Raw genomic sequence first — 20,873 nt, 5'->3', positions numbered from 1 at the left:
GTTAAGCAGTATTGGCAAGAGCTGTACCAAGGAGTGCTTCAATGGAGCAAACACAGCCAGACTTAGGCTGCAAGGCAGTAGGAGTCCAGGGAATCGCTGGGTTGTTACCTGCAGCTGAAGTGAGGATCTGTTGAGGGAGGTCTTGGAGGAGCTGGAAGAAGGGTAGGAGGAAGGAGAACGAGGGGCACCAAAATGACCCTGCAGATGTTGCACTGGTCATGGCAATGGCCTGTTCCTCCTGGCTGATGTAGGAAGGTGCTTTTCTCTCCCACACAGTGAAGTTCTGTGTACAGACCGAGAGATACAGAATTACATCAGTTAAATGCATGGGAGAAGGAGGGGGTTTTCCTTACAACCCACTGTACTAGGAACAGTCTGTTCCTACATGAGTGCTTAGTTCTGAAGACGGTGATGGGTAAGTGGGTAATACACCCCTCACATAAAGCAGAAAGTCAGGACAAGATATGTCTGAGGTCATGTCTAGAAGAGTATGTGTACAGAGGAAGCCAGAGTGATGCATCAAGAAGATGCATCATGTCTAGAAGAGTATGTGTACAGAGGAAGCCAGAGTGATGCATCAAGAAGCTAAATATTTTTTAAAAACCTCCAAAACAATAAAAAAAACCCCCAAAAAGAATAGGTAACAGTCAGAATCAATTCACTGTGGATATAGACAGAAAGCACAGCAGTAAAAGAAAAAAAGGGGAAAAGAAGTACGCTGACAGTGTTTCTTGGACTGTTGCATGTTCAAGAGAATGAAAGAGTTTGTTCAATATGGATTTTTTCATCTGTTGTGGAAAGTAGCTTGGAAACTTTTCGAAAAGACGCATGCCAGTCAACAGTTCAGTATTTTTGGTTCTTGTATTTAAAGTAGTCGGCAAAGCAGCTAGTTGTCTCTGTCATGTGAATGTATATTTCTTGCAAGCAGAGTGACAGTATTTGTAGAACATGTAAATGCTGTTTCTAGGACATACTTTAAAATGTTATTTTTCCAATAAACCTTACTGCAGAAACATTGCTTTTCAGCCTGGCCAGCTGAGGTATGAGGCAGAAATAACGAATCTAAAGCAGGTTTCTTCAGCTGGGTTCATCACGAAGTGACTAAAGAGTCCCCGCCATGTGTGGGCAGCCTGCCTGCAGCTCTGCCAGTCTACATGGGGCTGGGACAACCTGCCCCATCACCATATGCACATGGGGCTGCAAGGACTCTCCCTCAAGCTCCTGTGTTATAGCTGGGATCAGCTTTCTTTCCTGACTTCTGGATGGGCTTGAGGGTTGGGTACGTGCTCCCCATGCACACATTATCGTGCAGCCACCTACTTTGTCCTCCTGGAGCAATTGAACCTTTGTGGTGCTACCAGTCAGACACTTCTGGGAACATGCTCCCCGATTTAAGAAGTGAAAAGGTTTAGTAAAGGAAACTTGAAGTTAACCTACATTTAGTCTCATTAGTCAATTAACCTAGTTTTGTTGGGCTGTTGAGAGAGGTAATCTGGTACTTGTGAAGAAGATAATAGGGTAAATACCCAGTACGAATGGAAGGAATTTATTCTGTCTCCTGTTAATGAAGTCTTCTTGATATGAGGCTAAAATGAGGTCCAATAAAAAATACCTACCTTGCTGGAAATCAAAATACATGAGAGAAGAGAATAAAGTTTATACTGCATAGGTGTCATAGAGCTATTATTTTATGTGCCATATGTCTGGAAATTGAGGAAGAACGGGATGGAAAATGGTGTTTTGCAGTATATGCTCATGAGTGGAATGAGATGTGATGAATAGATCCAACGGGATTTTGAGGGCTTCATTGGGGAATCAGAAACCTAAAACATGTATTGATGACAACTTTTACAGGAAGGGATTGATAAAACCATTCCTTGCTCTAATCAGATAACCAGATACCAATTTCAAATACTAACAGTAGTATAGAACTTATCTGTTGATAAAAATTCTTAGTAATATGACTTTTTATGTTATCTGCTCCTCTTTATCATGCCTTGGAAGACACACTTTATATTTTGGCCCCATTTTTCTTATTTGAATAATTACATTGGGCTGCAGTGTGAAAATTCTTTATTTATACATTTGATCAATATAATGAAATAAATTAGATTTAATGTGTTCATATGTTTAACAGTGCTTAATGTTTAAGTAACAAAGTGTAGGTCTGCATGCCTTTCCTTTGCATTTAAATTTGAAAATTGGGTTCTTGGCCTGATTTTTATAGAAATGTGTGTAAATGGTAAAATACAACATATGCTCACACACACACAACATCACATATATAACAGTGGTAGCCATACGCTGCATATGTAGCATATAGGTAACTGTTCAGTACATTTGATACATGTGTGTATAACTTAGAAGATTTACATTTATATTTTTATTACTGTACTTGAAAAGTATAGAAGGAGAAAGTAGAAGTGATGATAAACTAAATTCTTTGCTCCATCTTACTAAACCATATCTCTGCATTTATTTATGGTTCATCTACTTTAAATGAAAATGAGGTCGACTTTTGATTTTTTTTTCCTTTTTTTGTTGTTTATTTCTTTAGTTAGAAAGAATATGGAAGGACTATATGCTTTTTCCCTCTTCATAGTTGTCAGTACAGTGAGTTTCAACTCAAGATTTATCAGTAGTTTTGAAAAACTTCTATGATATATTTTATAATATTATATTCTATTTCTAGATCTGTGGAGGAACTTGCATACTTCAAATGTTGGCATTGTAACAACAGAGTCATACTACCTGTACCCTCAAATGTCCAAATAATAAAGCAGCATGTGTCGTGGTGCAATTTTCCAGTCATCTTTTAAGCATTAGGAAATGGTCTGGTTTTGTAAATGTTACAACTGAAATACTCCATCGTTAGCTGTCAGCTATGTATTTAGACCTTCTTTTGTCTGTTTCAGTAAAAAATTTCAAGACAAATTTCATCAGCTGTGCTGCGATTTAGGAGAATAAAAAGTTACATGTTCAGTCTTACCATGTTCTCCATGTTGTGAATGAAGTATTTGTTTTCAGAAGGAATTTGAATTTTGCTTCAACAGTCCAAGGGTGGGTTGCACCTTATACAATATTTCTTCACTGTTTCTCGCTGTAGGTTCCTTTCAGTGCTACAATGTCACCTGTTCGACTGCATTCATCCAATCCCAACCTCTGCGCAGACATCGAGTTTCAGACTCCCCCAAGCCATGTAACGGACCCTCTGGAGTGCTCTACCGAGTACATGAAGCTTCAAGAAGAGTTCTGCCTGATGGCACAAAAAGGTAACCAGAGACATCAAGCCTTTCCTTTATTGTGCTTCTCTGTTGTGTTTCTTGATCACCTTCACTTAGTTATGGTCAGGGCATTCACCTGCATTAGGTGATAATGTGTAAGAAAGTTTAGCTGGTCAGGTGGCTTACATAAAGATGACATATATTATCCTTCTTACATTTTCCATGGATGTCATGAATAGAGAGAGAGGTAAACTTTGTCTGATAAGTGATTTTTTTAGAAGACTTCTGAACTACTTTCTGCATCTTGTAAATATGTGACTGAATTTGCAAATGTTTTGTTTCTCAGTAAAATGCTTGATTTCTCTCCAAAGATGAATCAGAATGTCACTGCTACATATAATATTGTGCACTTAATTTTTGTGCAATGTTTTCTACGTCAGTGGAAACAACAGAAGAAGAGCTTATTAGTAGAAATGCCATTTTATTGCCAGTAAATGAATGGTCTTACAGACTGAAAAATATTATTTTTAAAAGGCTTTGTTACCAGTTTGCTATCTGTTATATAACAAACATAGAAAAACGTGAGCCTGATACCTTAAAAAAATGTCAAAAACCTGTTTAAAGACCAAGCAATCCTCTTTATTAGTGCAATATTAAGTCCTAGCAGAACTGATTTTTTTTTGTTACTCTGATAAAGAAAAGTAAAAAAAACAACCCAGAAATAAAATAACATGTGTGGGACACAGGTTTTCCAAATATGCACCTTTCGATACATTCAGCACCAAGAATATGCTCAGATGGCGTATGTGTGAACAGACAGTATGCACATTACAACCTCAAGCTGTAAGTGTTTGTATTTGATTTGGCATGGATTACTTGAAGCTCAGATCCTTGTTTCAAATTTCCGTAACTGTGGGATGGAAATCTCACTCCGTCTTTATTGCTGAAATATTGTAATAGATGTCAATGTGCAGTTCTGTAGCTGAGAAAAAAACTTGTTTTCTTTTTTCTTTTTGCCTAGTGCATTCTCTTTTGAAGTCTGCCTTTAACAGCATAGCTATAGAGAAGGAGAAGCTTAAGCAGATTGTTTCAGAGCAGGATCTTACAGGCCACAATGCTCAAATAGCACACCTCAGACAGTCCCTCTCTCAGGTATGTTCTTGATTTGATTTCCAGCACATCTAGTTCGCCAGGTGCACTATTTCTTTTGTATTTTGGCCATTTCCTGAGGTAGCCAAGCTCTTCACCAGAACTATGACATATGGTCACTTATAACGTAGGTCTAACCTCAATGCATGTGGAGGTGAAGGATGTAATTTGTGTAAGCATGTATCTGTTATGGTTTTCCAAAGTAAAGAAAAGGGATGAAATGTTTTTATACAAGTGCTGTATATCTTTCCTGGAGCTGTTTCCAGCACAGCCAAGGAGATATTCTTGTTTTCTTAATGAAGTTTTAAATTTTGACTGTGTATTTTCAGATTTGTTTTATACGTCCATGTCTTTAACTGTAGAAGGAATTATGGGTTATGGGATAGTAATGGGTAAATTGGATTTTCAGATACACATCTGTTACTGTCCAGTGTCTCTCCCACTTAAGCCAAAGGAAAAAATGTCATTGGCTTTAGTGGGGAAGAAGAGGTAAAGCAACCTCAGGAAGTCCTCAGGTTGCAAAATAACTCACGTTTTAAAGTTCATTGTCAAGGAAACCTAAAAGCTTTTACTCTGAAGAATGGATTGGTGTGGAGTACTGCATCTGCAACAAATGTGAGCAGAGGTTTAAAGGCAGACAGAACTTCACCCAAATGTGTATATAATTTCATACACTGTTATTGTTACTGGGCTTGGAGGTTTTTTCTGTGAGATTAAAAGTGATGCACAGATACAGATGCATACCATGTTACACAGATTGATTACTGTGTATTGTAATACAGAAAGGTTAAGGAGGAGAGATAAAGGTAACCATTTCTGGTTATTGATATAAATTTAACTAAGACCTGTGGAGAATTATTATCAACTTTTATGAAATAGTAGATCATGTTTTCTTCTTCTTCCTGGCCTCTAGTGTCAGTCTAAAAGTCAGTGTCATGCATTAGTTCATAGTCTCAATGGGGAATAGGAGGAAATTTGACCTTTGCCAGACAGCTGGGTTTGACCAGTCTCATGGCCAGGTTTGAGCAGTTCAGGAAGCTACTGCCAGGCTGCTGTCAGTCATCACCTGCCCTTCCTGGTAGATGGCAACTGTGAACATGCCCATTTCAGAACAAAACAAAATGGGGTAATTTAAACTGTTTAGTGACAGTTTAAGCTAACCTATTTTACTTTGGTCCTACTTCGTTTCAGTATGTTCATGCAATCTGTTCCTGAGTCTGCACTAGGGGGAGGCAGGAGAAGATTCTCACTCCATTATAACAGTCGTTTTCTACTAAAACAGTCTGTCTGTCTGTCGTTCCTCAGTGCTGGGGGTATGTTAGGGTTAAGTCAGTTCAGGTTCTAGGTATGTACATACTTTTTCTGGATTTGAGAATCTTGCACATGAGTCTTTCTAGATAACAGACAAGATCTATATGTGCACCCAAATTTATAATCTAGGTTGGGCTTTAAAAAAAGAAGAATCAGCAGATACCAGACACCAGTTGAATTCTATTGATATTTGTGACACACTAATGGATCAGTAATTTCAAATGAGTACACACATGCAAATATATCAAATTGATCTGGGCAGGCGAACACCCAATGATAGTAGCAATTACGTTGGCTTTGCTGGAAAGGAAGCAATTTCCTTTTGCGGGCTCTAAGTGCCGATAACCCTGGTTCAGAAAGGTCTGTGTAGTAAATCAAGAATTGCCCCTTTGGGCATTTTGTGGGCAGCTCCCATTTGTTGTTCTGCAGTTTCATTCTTCCTTGCTGCGTTCACTCCCCATTTCCATAATGTACATAACCCACCAGTATACCTGCCAAAGAGCTATTCGAAGGATTAAAGTTAAATGCCACTGTTACACAGTGGGAGAATATCTGTCCCCCCTGCCTCCTGAAAATCACTGAAGGCAAACCAACCAAAAGATTAAATCATGTTCGAGAGAATCTCAAAACAGGTATTCTCTAAAAATAGAAAAAAAAAATAGGTAATCTCTAAAAATGGAAGAAAGGAGGTTCTGTGGTTTCTTAGGAAATTGCTGGGAAGAAGCTTTTTTTTTTTTTTTTTTTTTTTGCTGTTTAACGCTTACTTTTTAATTTTAAATGAAATGTGCAATTTTTATTTTAAGGCTCTCAACCAGAATGCTGAACTAAGGAGTCGCTTGAACAGAATACATTCAGAATCTGTTATTTGTGATCAGGTTGTCAGTGTAAATATTATCCCTAGTCCTGATGAGGTAAGACTTTGGCCTTTAATGGATTTAGAGTACAATCAAACCTTGCTAATTCTCACTAATAGCTGAAACACACCTGGCAAGTTATAGAATTTTTCAGATTGGCAAGTGTTCATTTATAGAAAAAGTCAGATTATATTTTCCCTACTTTTATAAAACTTCTGTCTTTTATTTTGCATATGTCAGATCTCATGAAAGAACTCAGTTTTGTCTCTGCAGAGAGACACGGAAGGACTCCAGGTTTAGAATATTAATTGTTGGCTGTGGGAATTAGTGAGGTTTTACTGTATTTGAATGTAACACACAGTAGCTAACCAGTTCTGTATCTTAGTTTCTTGCCTATCAGCAGAACAGTATAGTATTTAATGGCCTGATCCTGCAAGTGCTTAAAGGGCCTGATGTTTAATATCTTGACTGGCGCTGCTGAAATCAAAAGGTTCAGCCTATGAACCAAGCACTATACTAACACCATGCTTACAACATCTAGTCTTTCTTGTTTTGCTGAGGAACAGTCAACAGATTACCGAACATTTGTATTAATAACAAGTCAGCTTCCCTCATGAGAAGGACAAATCTGAATTTGTGAGCTGTAATATGTTACAATTAATGTGGTCACTTTGACAACCATTCTGCTTGCATTTTACCAAAATATTTTTCATTTGTCATTTCCACTAATTTTTTGCTATGCATATGCCATTTCAATTAGCCTACTCTTGTCTCCTAATTATTTCTTCCAACAAGGAAGGAAGGTGAAAATATGTTTCCATTTACTTTGTTTGCTTTTTGAAAACATCCAAACAATTTTTCCAAGAGTCCAGCATGTTGGAGACTAGCAACAGAAGATAGAGGTGAAGTGGTGCCACAGCACAGCAATCTGCAGTGAAGTTCTGAGCAATGACCATGTCTTCTGTTTTGTGGTTTTGGTTGGTTAGCTGTTTCTTTTTCATACGTACATCATTATCTTGGTACAAGTGTGTCTGACTGAAGGAGTTTTTCAAAGAGGTTTCCAGATCTCTCATTCACTTCTTCTCTTGATTGCTTTATCTATATAATCTTGTGGTGTGTAGATAATGTCTGTGTGAGCATCTTTTTCAGGTAGGGGTTTGTGCATTTTTCAAAGTCCTTCTAGCTTATACAAAAACTTAAAATTTTAACCATTTCCTATAAAGATAGTGAAATGAGCTTCTGTTTCCATTATAATTCATCAAACATCATAAGCCATCTACAAGATTGTAAGCCCCAGTGAAAAAGGAATGGTTTTTGACCTCTTGACTTGTTTATGGTTTGGTTTGTTTTTTTTTTTTTGTTAGTGGGTTTTGAGGCAACTATATAGAATAATTCTACAGAATTAAGATGTCAACAAAACCATTTGCAGAACTTCTGTAGTAAGGTTAACGGGAATGGAGTTGCAATCTGAAGAGTTAACTGTGTTTAGAAGGGTTTCAGTAGTTTCATTTGTATTATCTCCCAGAAGCAACATGCTGTATAAATTAAGGGATTAAGTCAGAAAGGAGTTCCCCTGCGCAGCAACAGCTCCTTTGGTGGAATGGTACAGGGAAAGAATCTTAATTTTTCCCCTGCTTCTTAAAGTGATAGCCTGCAGGGTAACACATTGAAACCTGGTGTTCCTCCCATCAATAGCAGGAAGACGAAGATATGTTCCACTATGTAAATTAGCTTGCCCCCCTACTGATAGACACATAATACAATTTTGAACCCTTGCCTTTGCTGTTAAATTTGCTTTGTAATAAACCACAGAGAGTTCATTCCCTTTAGTAGTATTGAGTCAGTGTTAATGGCATAATTCAACTGAGATTTGGAGTTCAAACATGGAATAAAAGCACATAAATATATATTATAGCCATCCTCCTGAATATTCAAACATTTCAAACATTTGTTAACGAACTGGTTCACAAGAACATTTATTTTGAAAGTAACTTGTAACTCCATGACCTTATAAAGCTTAATATTCAAGTTTTGGTTGTGTCAAAGCTAGCTCCTAGCGATGTAATTTGTTATGACCAGGTGTCTTTTCATCTGAGTTTCATGGTTGAACTTGTCTGACACAATCCAGCTATTGTCCACAAAATCATTCCTCTAGATACAGAACTAGATCTGTGATCATTCATGCTGCTAAAACTTAGCAGTTGATGCTGAGCAGGCTTCAAATGATGACGTGTACCTCACTGCTCAAAATGCACTTTATGTTGCAATTGTCAGTCTCATCTATTAGGTACACACAAAGCCCTGCTAAAATTCCGTCTTTACTATCTGTGCTTATATTTGGCATAGAAAAATTACTCAGGTGATTTACCCCTTCTCTGCATATTTCTTTTGTATGAGAAAGAATACTTTTATTTTTTCTGTGCTTCATTTACAGACAGGCGAACAAATTCATGTCAGTTTGCCATTGTCTCAGCAAGTTTCTAATGAGAGCAGGCTCTCTATGTCTGAATCCGTTTCAGAGTTCTTTGATGCACAGGAAGTGCTTCTCTCTGCCAGCTCGTCAGAAAATGAGGTAGGCTATGACAGCATGCTGCAGCCTTGCTGCTGGGCAGATTTAGTTACTGCTACCACTGGTGAATGATTTTATTTTTTTTTTAATATATAATGCTACTTGGAATAAAAAAGTATCAGAATGTGTAAGGTGTAGAGAAATGAACCTGAGACTCCCTTGTGATGGGGTGCAGAAGTACCCTGGCACGTAAAACTGAGTTGAAAGTTGTTTGTATCAGTAGTTTATGTTCAGTACATGTCCTTGCTAGACTATGGCAGTTCCGCATCAGGATGACATAGACAGGAGCAATTATGTCTGACTATGCAGTCAACTAATTTAGATTTTAAAATACTATTTTAAAAAAAGTCTTCTAGCATACATAGAAAGTTATTCTCTCTAATCAGAGAAGTAGGCTGAAAAGTGAAAAATGGACTCGCTCCAGCTTGAAGCTGAAGATACAGTTCAGGCTCCTGAATCACGTTGCTGTTCACAGCTTTCCTGTGCTATCCTGAATAAATTCCTCAATTTTCAAACTTTATTTATTGTTTAAAATACCTTTTTATAAAGCCATGGTAGTGCCGTGGTCTTCGACAACTCTTCTGTAAGAGGAAATAAGAGTGTACCACCATATTTTCTCTTTGACAAGGATTGCTCACGTGCCATGAGTTGGCACAACCACAGCTAAAGATGCTCATCTAAAGAATGGAATTGTTCCTTATCTTATTGCTTCTGGCAGGTGTAAAGTACTAGTTATCTCAATAGTCTGGGTTGTCTTTATCAGCATAGAAAATTGGTGTGTCTGTGTGGTATAAACAAAATAGAAACTACAAAATCACCCCCAAGTGGTATAGGCTTTATAATAAATACTCTGTCATCAGTAAATACCGTAAAATATTTTGAAAGTAATATTTCTAAAAAAAACAACCCTTTTTTTGTTTAAAAAAATCTTAAAAATAGTCTTAACACTGATCTAGTTCTTGTTTTGCAAAATGATAGGTCGCTGTTTATATAATTTTTGACTGAAACACAAGCTGCATTTTATTGTTTGGTTCTTTATAAAGAGCACAAATCTGACTGTCTCTTCTCACCTCCCATCCCCCGCGCATTACATTGTCAATTTTTTGTTCATCCCTGATCTCATTTGAAGTCACCCTTTTGCAAATTTAATGTCTGTATTTGGCTTCATAATAAGGAATTCAGAAACATAAGGAGAGCGTAGCATTTGGTTTGACACTTCTAGTGCATTGGCAACATGGGCTGATTGAAACATCCAGTTGATTTAGTTAAAAGCTCTAATTGGGTAGAGATGATTTCTTTAAATATTTGTCTTTCAGTTAAGCATTTTTGTCTAATTTGTCAGTATATTTTATATGTTTTTGACTTAATTGATATTTTATTTATGTTTTAGGCTTCTGATGATGAATCTTATATCAGTGATGTGAGTGATAATATATCTGAGGACAACACCAGTGTTGCAGACAACATTTCTCGGCAAAGTATACTGCTGTGTTTTAAACTTTGGGAAATTATGTTGGTTTTGTTCATGTACCGGATTTACTGCATGTCTGTACAAGACCAACTCAGCTGAAATCAGTGAAGTTGGGCTTGCTTGTTCTGGTGGTGATTTGGTTCAATGGATAAGTCTGTTTTTCTTGATCTGGTGCTTTCTTATGATAATAGATTTTTCCCTTCACAGTTCTTAATGGTGAGCTAACAGGAGGCGCATTCAGGAATGGACGGAGAACTTGTCTCCCAGCTCCCAGCCCTGACACCAGTAACATCAATCTGTGGAATATTTTGAGAAATAACATTGGCAAAGATCTTTCCAAAGTATCCATGCCAGTTGAGCTGAATGAACCTCTGAATACCTTGCAACATCTTTGTGAAGAGCTGGAATACAGTGAACTCTTGGACAAGGCTGCTGAAACAGATGATCCTTATGAACGCATGGTAATAAATTTAGCCTAGCTCTCATTATGTCCGTATTAAAAAGGGAGCTGTTGAGTGGAGGTTGCGGGGTCCCCTCTTGCTCTTCCTATTCACAGACAGCAGACCTCCCTGCAGGGTCAGATGAATGCTGTGAACAATTACAGGTGGTAGGTTTGATCTCAACAAGACCAAGGGGCTTTTCTTTACTTCAAACCGAGTCCTGCAATCATGAGTCATTGATGTGAAGACTGATCTCACTCTCCAGGACTATATATGTAGGCATTGGGAGTTTCTAACTCTGCAGCATCCTTTCCTGGCTTTTAGTGATCAAGTCCAGCAGCCTCCAAGAGCTAATCAAGTCTGTGGCTGGCTTATGATCAATGTAGGTGTCAATAAGATGTCAGGCAACTTCTAATAGCGAAGTTCCAAAACACCAAAACAAAGTTTGCCTGCGCAGCCTGACTTCAGCTCCCCTGGAATTATGTCTTGGTTTTTTAACTGACAGGCAGTTCCGGGTGTTTTGATCTGTCATGACTCCTTTTCCTCAGAAGAAACAGGGAAAGGCTGTTAGGGGAAAGTTGGCAGTGTTGTTGCCGAACATACCTACTGTTCCCTGGTATGGGTTGGCAGCACTGTGGATAACTGGGAGAAAAGGGGTTGCCTGTGGCTGTCACAGAGCCACACAGTCAGGTCCATGAACTGCCATGTTCACATGGCCTGCCAGAGAGCGAGGGGTCCTAAACACCAGTATTTTTTTCCTTGCCACTGAAGAAGTTGGACCTGTCTTATGATAGGGGTTGAATTACTTTTCATCACATGCTGTTTTCCTACAAGACTCCTTATAACCCTCACAAAAGGGAGATCCTATAAGGACTGGGCAGGGTTTTACTGAGTAAAGCAGGCTGTTTGCCTGTAGGACTCTGCCTACTTTGCTGTAAAGCTTGGAAGGTGAATATTGAAGGAGTTGGGAGAGTTCAGGAAGGAAAAGCCATGGTGCAACTGAAAGCTTCCTTGGAAATGCGGATTCAATCACCTTCTCTGCTTACGGATATCTAGTGCAATACTCTGGATAAAAGCCAAACTTTTAACAAGCACCTTAAAAATGCAGATAGCACGCCCAAGCTGAGGCATGTGGGACTACTTAGCAGAACTGCTGAATGCCCAAAGCATCAGTGGTAGCAGTGCTGTCAATATGTTACCTGCTTCTTCACTGTTCTCTGAAAAATCAGGACTTTGCTATCTTAAATAAGCACCCAAAAGTAGTGGAAACTTTTTTCTTCTCATTGCTCTATATATCATAAGGATAGTAAACCCCCTCATTTCTCTGTAGTGTCTTATAGTTAAATTCAAGAAAAAGGTTTTGGAAGAATGAAAGTTTTTACTGTTGAAGAAAAGCCTGTGAAAAGAGCATTAATTCTGTTGATGCTGCATTTATGAATAATATGAAATGAATAGAGAATGGAGCACCCATTACACAGCGGGAAGAAAACAAAGCATGTAAGAGCTCACACGAGTGTTACATCCTCGCTAGCATGAGGAGGGGGGGGACCTGGTTAAGGTTTCCCCCTCTGTTAGCAGATTATCCATAGCTGAGTGATTTTTATCCCCATATTGCTTTTCTGAAGTTTTGTTTGGACTTCTGAGTGTCTGGTGTGGTTTTTTTTGGTTTTTTGGTTGATTTGGGTTTTTTTTTTTTGTTTTTTTTTTTTTTTTTTTTTTTTTTTTAAAACTCTGCTGAAGGGAGCTGTAATCTAAATTACTGTGGCATGTCACTTAGCTTATTACTCCCAGCTAGGCCTGGTTTAAAGATTACTAAATTTTGGTTGTACATGCGGACAAGGGAGCTGATAAGGCCACACGTGCCTGGAAGATCCTGAGATAACTCTGCATTAAGGACATCCTAAGTGAGAGCTGTCTATGTTTGGCACTAAGTAAAATAGGTCCCAAAGGAAAATGATACGTGATTTTGTTATCATATAATATTTATTCACAGGGAGCATAGGCTAGAGCCAGGTCCATGTTTTAGATCGTTAATGGTAAGCCTGGTCAAAGGTAAAAAAAGATTATTTGGGGGGACTGTTGAAAGAGACTGGCTGAGGCCATGGAGAAACACAAAGGATATACAAAAGAAATGCAGTTTATACTGGTTCTGGCTGGGGCCATGGAGAAACACAAAGTATATCAACAAAAGAAATGCAGTTTATACTGGTTCTGGCTGGGATGTATGGCTTCCCTCTCAGGCATGCTTCATTAATCCAGATGTCACTGAGTGGAGTGAGCTGTGTGATACCACATGATGACGGCATAGGCAGGAGAATCTCTGCCTAATCTCACTTATGTTCTTGTCTGTGTTTTCACAGGTTCTCATCGCTGCTTTTGCAGCATCTGGCTATGCCTCTACATACTTTAGAGCAGGAAGCAAGCCATTTAACCCAGTGCTTGGTGAAACGTATGAGTGTATTAGAGAAGACAAAGGATTCCGATTTTTCTCAGAGCAGGTAAAGCTTGTTTCTAGATAGACACTCCTGTTTAGATTTAGATTTTGGTTTCTTTGTTTTATAGAGGAATCTTGGTTTTTCTTTCTGGTTAGAATGGTTTGCTTTCTTAATAATAAAGAAAGGTTGTTAGTATGAGCGAACTTCGTTAAATGCTAGAAGATACATGTTTATAGTACATAATCACAAGGAAATGTTTTATGTACATAGCATCTTAAGTACAAACAGTTGCATCTGTTTTCATAGCAACATAGGCTAATAAACAGTGTGGGCTATCCAGTATTTTCATATTGCAGTAACAGTTGTATTGTCTTAGAAATGAAAATGAATTGGTTTTAACTCAGCCAAACTGTTTTCCAGGTTAGCCACCATCCTCCCATTTCGGCCTGTCACTGTGAATCGAAGAACTTTGTGTTTTGGCAAGGTATACTTTTTTAATTCAAAAACATAAACTCCTCTTTTATTAGCAAGTAAAAACTTTGTCTGTACAAGCTCAGCTTTGCATTTGGAACTTACTCAAAATTTCTATACTTGTTTTTTTTGTAGTAACATATTACAAACTGATGCTTTGAATTATTTCACTCCAAATTCTCATTCGTAAGAGTGAGCAGTGTTGCAACTTCCCTTGTCATTTGCAGTCTGTTTATAATTTTCTGCTTAAAAGCTTTTTGCCAAGAAAATCGTTTCTTACAAACACAGGCAGTTCTTTTTACACAGTTGAACAAGCAGCCCTTTCTTTCCTTGTGTCTACTGGCATATGCATTTAATTTGTATTGAATGTTTTCATTACAGATTTCACAATAATGTAGCCCATACATGACTCCTAGAAGAAAATCAAACTTATCTTTAGTTTTTCTGACCTAATGTCATTTTCTAGTATTTTTTTTCTTTTGTATTTTCACGACAACCTCATAGTGTTCTGTTTTAAACCGGACGGTCTAGCATAGATCATCTTGCGTGCCATGCAGATCACTGCAAGGGGGAGACTTTGGTCTTTTCAGTTTTGTAAATCTTTCACTATTGTATTCAGATATCAGGTGGAAAAACAAATTCTGGGGGAAATCAATGGAAATTCTGCCAGTTGGAACCTTGAATGTGACTCTTCCAAAGTAAGCTACTGTCCTATTGCCTTTTGTTTTCAGTCTTTGCTGCAATCTAATCTGTGCTGCCTTGTGAATGGGTTGGGGGAAGTGTATGCAGACATCACATGAATTGTACTGGTGAGAGTTAGCGCCTAGCTCAAATCTCTCCTTAGTGTACAGGTGGGGATACTGAAGCATTTTTGAGCTTGAAGATCCATTTTGATTTTTTTGAGGAAAAATATGCAAACTCTTTAGAAAGCAATAGACAGGGGGATAGAAATGGTTTAGGAGAGAGAACCTAAGTTGAACGTGTACAGTAGTGGTCAACTGTTCAGAACAAGGCTGCAATATAGGACCCTCAGCAGATAGCGCTGTCCTTACTAAGACTCTCAATACTGCTAAGTGTTCCCTCAGAACAACCTGTAGAAACAATGTAATGTCATTTTTCAAAATGTAGATAAGCCAAAACATGTTCTTCAGATGTTGACAGAGTAGTGAGAAGAAGTTGTTTCACCACAGGTAAGACTAGTTGCAAATTGTAAATCCTGAGAATATGCAATGAGAGGATACTTTAAATGTCTGCTGGTTTTGCAGTACTATTCCTGCATTGCAGACAGCCTTTCTGCTTCTGACAGTATGGCATCACTCTACTTCACCTCTTTATCCATCTCATGAAACTGAAGTGAATGCACTCGGGAGCATCTTTGCCTCCTGTCTTCATGCTTGCCCCTCAGCTCTGAAGGAGGATGTGCTCTGCACGATATAATTCCCTCATTCGAATCCCTTGTTTGAGAACAGAGATGCTCGGACTCTGAGTAGTTTTAACAGAGGGAAAGGGATGATATGCCAGTGAGCTCCTGCTTCCTACTTCCTTTCTGTTATCTCCTTTCTGTATTTATTTTGTTCTATTAGTAATTTAATTATACTGTCTGCTTATAGCCTCAATTCAGCCTTATGTTGCTGTCCTGCCCCTAAAGGAACTGTAGCCAAAGCACTTTAATGCTCTGAGGACAGTGAATATGCTGTGCAGGGCTTCAGTGGTTCATAACGTCTTGATTTGTGATTCATAGCACTGTTCTTCAGCTCTCCGCACTAGAGCTTAGGCGAGCCCCTCTGCGGGAGATCAGTGATGTACTCAGAACCAGTGCTTTATTAAAGTAAGCTATCGTTTGAAAAGTTTTTGAGGAATATGGTCTTGCATTTATGATAATGGAGCTATGTTTTACTTTTTTGTCCGTAATGATCATGACTAATATATATTACCAACTACTTGTTAATCTGTTCTTAGGTATGGAGACTACTATGTCTGGAACAAAGTCACTACTTGCATACATAATATTCTTAGTGGAAGGAGGTGGATAGAACACTACGGAGAGATAACTATCAGAAACACAAAAAGCAGTGTTTGTATTTGTAAACTCACATTTGTCAAGGTAACATATGTATTCTAACACATACTATATATTCATAAAACTGCATAGTTTAAGCATACATCGAGCTGTTTCTTCAGTATTCCTGAAATCCACATTCTACATTTTGTCATATCAACATGTGTAAGTATGTGAATTGTCAAATGAGAGTGCTATGTCAAGTGGTATGGCTCTATTCCATTGAACATTTGATATCAGCGTGTTGCATTGCTGTATAGCTGTGTGCTGTACTACTGTTGGTTTCAGGCTAAAAATGAAATGTCAAAATTTCTGTTACCACAATGAAATGCAAAGTCACTGTAGACTTCTGTGCCATTTTACTTCTGCCTTTACTAGAATTTGGCAGTCAATATTTTGTCTCTTTAGATGAAATAATGCTGCTTTGGTTCATAGTAGTTTCATATCTAGGCAAGGACCATATAGAAAAACAGATCACTCTATAGCTATGTTACTCTCAATTATTTTCCCTAAAAATAAGTTTGTCTTCATATTGCAACAAAATATATCAATAACATTGCAGTGTTAGCAATGGTGCGTTACCGTAAGTCTGAAATTCATGTTTTGATGGATGTTCTGAGAATGGGCAGCTGGCTCAGTAAGTGAAGGTATAGAAAATAAATGTGTCTAAGAAAAGCAAAACAGAGAAGAGAAACAGAAAGCAACAAATAACAAGTAATACTGGCTGAACGTCTTCCCTGCTGCAAACAGTGGTGTGCAGCACCCATCAAAGGATTCCCTTACATGTACAGGTATATTCAGTACTTCTGCATATAGAAAGAAGAGAGTTAGCTGACTCTGATCTTGCAGCTTTCAAGGTGTCATTTTTGCTGAATTGTGTGGGATTTGGGTTAATGAATAACGATATTGTTCCCAAATGTGCAGATAATACCTTTATACAAAAACCACATATCAAATTATTCAGGATTTCTCGTACTAAATCAGTTAATACACAGATTATCTGAATTTCAAATTCTGATATTCTTGGTTCCAGGTGAGCTGTTCTGATACGAAATTTGGACAGTCGGTGCCACATATTAAGATTCATGCAGTATCTGCATTGGTACAATGGGAAATGCAGAAAACAGTGTGAACTAGTAATTCTTTATTAAACTTGCAGGTGAACTACTGGAATTCAAATGTAAACGAGGTCCAGGGTGTTGTGATAGATCAAGAAGGGAAGGTGGTTCATCGCCTTTTTGGAAAGTGGCATGAAGGCCTTTATTGTGGGGTTGCACCTTCAGCCAAATGCATATGGAGGCCAGGTAAGAAGCTTGTAATAAACTCTGGCAGGCACGGTAGTGTAACCCTAGACTATGTAAAGCTGGTTTAGCCATCATTTTAAGTACACAAAATACTACTGGAGAAATTAAACTTCTGGCTGGACAAATAAGCAAGTATTTACATGAGTTTATAGTAATGGTAAATGGAAATGTTCTTACAGGGCATAGTCTTCTACATCTCAGTCTGACTGCTGGTCAAATATTCTGGCATCTTGGGGTCAACATAAGAATAAAATGAAGAAAAACATTGGATGTCTGGACCTACCTGCCTGCCTTCTCACACAGAGCAGGGTAGCTTATTTGGATTCAACAAATAGGAGGTGCCAGTTTATTAAGTTTGTTGGCCTGATGCTTTATTAGCCCAAAGAATTGGTCTTCAGAGATGGTGAGCTCCTGTGATTTCAGGAGCTGATTTCCGCTTCCTTACTGCTTGCTTAGAGACACTGAGGTTGAATTAGTCATCCTTTGCACCTATAGTATCTTTCGTACATGCAGAGTGATTACCCAGGAATTGTCATTGTTGTTAGTATTTTGAACCCTACTTTGCACCCTAGTCTCTGCACCGTCTACTCTGACTGCCATTAGGGCTGGTGTTGAACAGTGCCGAATCAGTCTGCGAGGGAGCGTTATGTTCCAAAATTAACTTTGAAGATCAATTAAGGTTAGCTTTTATACAGAGTTCTGGTAAGCCCACTTTTGGGGAATGGGAAACTATGTTTCACTTGAAAACCTTGAAAACAGTAATTTTTACTTAAAAAGGAAGGAAGATCGTAGAAGTTTTGAATCTATTAGCATGTAATTACAACCTCTGCAGGATAAGGAGTTGAAATAAATATTTAGTGGCACTCCATCTAGAGGATAGCTTTTGATGCTTTTTTAATTGTCTGTAAGAGTAAAATATATTAATATTTTTGCTGTTATAATTCAATAAATAAATTTATCTCTTGCATATTTAGAGTAATAGTTTAAAAAGCTTTTTTCTTTCTCAACCATATTCTTATAGGCTCCATGCCAACCAATTATGAACGTTATTATGGCTTCACGAGGTTTGCCATTGAGCTCAATGAATTAGATCCTTTACTGAAAGATCTTCTTCCTACAACAGATGCGCGATTCAGGCCAGATCAAAGGCAAGAATGCTTATTTATACACTTAATATTTGGTGGTTTTAAGTCTCGTTTGGCTGAGTATTGAATTTTGTCTGTGTCTTCACTACAGTCTGAACTAAGCCTTGGAGGATTGTGCTAGCAGAGAAGGTATTCAGTGTTGCAATCAAATTTCTGCTTTACCTAGTTGAGGGAAATAGAAAGCGTCTTGTTGGTATAGTAGAGCTCTAGGGCAGTCTTTGGGCAGAGGTAGGATTCCTCATCACAAACTGGAAAGACAGGCTCTAAAATGTCATGCCCTCCTGCTACGAATGGAACCAACATTAATCTCTTATTTCTCAGTTCGTGGTACTTCAATGTTTGTGATCTGCTGAAGTTACTAAAGAAAGTGCATGCTTTAGGCTATAGGTCAGGTACGTGTAACTGGGGAGCCACATCTTTCTTATTCTAATTTTATGAGGTTATGACTAGATCTGAAAGTGGGTATGACACAGACAACAGGCTTGGCTTCTGCTTGTCTTTTGTGATGTTTGGTGCTAGAAAAATCCCTTGTTTTAGACACTGTATGATTGCTATAGGACCTGCTGTTATTCATACAGGCTTCTGGAGGAAGGGAACATAGAAGCAGCAGCATCTGAGAAACAAAGAATAGAGGAACTCCAGAGAGGTCGGAGGCGATACATGGAAGAAAACAGCATTGAATATGTACCAAAATTTTTTAAGTGAGTCTATTAATTTCTGTAGTAAATCTCTGTTTTTTATAGTGTGACTGGACAAAAGTACTTCAAGAATTACCACCAATGTAGTCTGTTAATTGTGAAGGCCTGGAAAATGGCAATTTTAAGAAAAATAATCAGATCCCTGATCTCTGCCTGAAGCAATTTTTATGTGGATAAAACTTCATAATGGAAAGATCATTTTCTCACAATGGGCAACAGTTGTACAAGCCTGCTGCACCCCTTGGCGAATGTTTTTTGAACTTTGAAGTGGAATGGGAGTATAATATTAGGATCTAAGATTTAACTATGTTATTGTTTTAAGTCATTGCATAAACAAAGTAATAAATAGTTAACGGAACAACTGAATCATACACACACATTATATATAAAGTGTATATACAAATGTATATATACACTTAAATTACAATTTCTTTAGGGGGGGGAGGTTGTTTGATTTTGCTTTTAATTAAGCATTCTTCTCAGGAAAGGGATAGTCATACCAGATAACCTGGTGTTTAGCATGGGGAATCAAAAGTGAAAAGACTGAATGTGCTTGATGCAGTTTTGCAGTGGCAGATGAGCAAATTCAGAGGAGACAAGCGATATAAAAGGTGAAAGGCTTGCATACAGCAAGCTAGATCTCTTGGTTGATCCCCTGCACACAGTCAGAATCTGTAATGGCCAAAGGGGCTCTGTGTGGCTCTAGGACCTGCTCACACAGATCAGACAACAGAGTTGTGATCTTGGCTGTTTTCTAAACCTTCCACTTCTGACACAGGTAGAGGCCGATTTTTATTTTTAAATCCCTGAAAGTTCTTGTGTCCTTTAGAAATATGAAATCAGATTTAGTATTGGGTTAGATTAGAGTGGTATGGAATTTGATTTCATGTTGCATAAGAGCAGAGATCTATGGTCAGAACTTTTTTTCCCTCTTTCTCTCTCTCTTTTTTTTTTTCCCCTTTCTACAGAAAAGTTATTGATGCTAATCAAAGAGAAGCCTGGGTTACCAATGACACCTACTGGGAACTGCGGAAGGATCCTGGCTTTAGTAAAGTAGAAATTCCCGTACTCTGGTAAACCAAGAATGTAGATCTAGTAAACATATCACTCTGAAGAAAAAAATAACTATGCACAATATGTTTCTTATAGCTAAGCGTGGTTTGTGGGTCTACGGAAAAACCTATCATTCACATTTATATTCATCTTTATAACGGACTTTTGAAAGTGCATTAGACCAGGCCCCTGACCACTTCTGGATCTTTTTAATTTTGCAGCAGCCATTAAAAAAAAAAAAAAAAAAAAAAAAAAAAAAAAGAAAAAAAAAGAAACAGAAACCTTTTAAAGTTTCATACACTGAAAATTCAGAACAAAAGAAGCAGATGAGTTATCCAAAGTCACTTGGAAGAGGTGGTAAATGCAAAACTGCAACCGGTGCTTTAAACAGACATTAAGAGCAATGTAATTTAAATTACAAAAAAAAAAGGAAGAAAAAGAGAAAAAAATCCATTTTGTTTCAACTATTTTTGTTAAAAACTCTTGGGTCACAACACTGTCATTTCTGGCTTCTGGTTAGTCCTTTGGTGTGATGTGCTTGGACTGGCCTTTGTCAAAAAGATACGCTTTTCCGGAAGCTGTTCCCATTCATATACCATTGTTCATGCCTTAAACAAAATATGAAGATGTACAGTAAGTAATTTTAAAATATGTATGCTTAGGCTTGTGTGAAGGGCAGATTTTTAAAGC

At 38.0% G+C, this 20,873-nt stretch overlaps 1 protein-coding gene across 1 annotated transcript in view; it reads left to right on the top strand.

The window, feature by feature from the left end:
* OSBPL6 (oxysterol binding protein like 6) overlaps nt 1-20,211 on the top strand; it is a 50,536-nt gene extending 30,325 nt beyond the window's left edge. Inside the window, exons 9-22 of the mRNA XM_009646035.2 lie at nt 3,107-3,272; nt 4,246-4,376; nt 6,488-6,595; nt 8,973-9,110; nt 10,498-10,585; nt 10,786-11,039; nt 13,379-13,516; nt 13,874-13,937; nt 14,544-14,622; nt 15,884-16,028; nt 17,143-17,287; nt 18,309-18,435; nt 19,011-19,133; nt 20,099-20,211. Of these exons, the coding sequence (XP_009644330.1) occupies nt 3,107-3,272; nt 4,246-4,376; nt 6,488-6,595; nt 8,973-9,110; nt 10,498-10,585; nt 10,786-11,039; nt 13,379-13,516; nt 13,874-13,937; nt 14,544-14,622; nt 15,884-16,028; nt 17,143-17,287; nt 18,309-18,435; nt 19,011-19,133; nt 20,099-20,207 (1,815 nt within the window). The 3' untranslated portion in view covers nt 20,208-20,211. The remainder of the gene's footprint in view (nt 1-3,106; nt 3,273-4,245; nt 4,377-6,487; nt 6,596-8,972; nt 9,111-10,497; nt 10,586-10,785; nt 11,040-13,378; nt 13,517-13,873; nt 13,938-14,543; nt 14,623-15,883; nt 16,029-17,142; nt 17,288-18,308; nt 18,436-19,010; nt 19,134-20,098) is intronic.
* The last annotated feature ends 662 nt before the right edge of the window (nt 20,212-20,873 follow it).

This window comes from Egretta garzetta, unplaced genomic scaffold, assembly GCF_000687185.1.
Source record: "Egretta garzetta isolate BGI_Z169 unplaced genomic scaffold, ASM68718v1 scaffold539, whole genome shotgun sequence".
NCBI lineage: Eukaryota > Metazoa > Chordata > Aves > Pelecaniformes > Ardeidae > Egretta > Egretta garzetta.
This window is presented reverse-complemented; position numbering and strand designations above follow the sequence as displayed.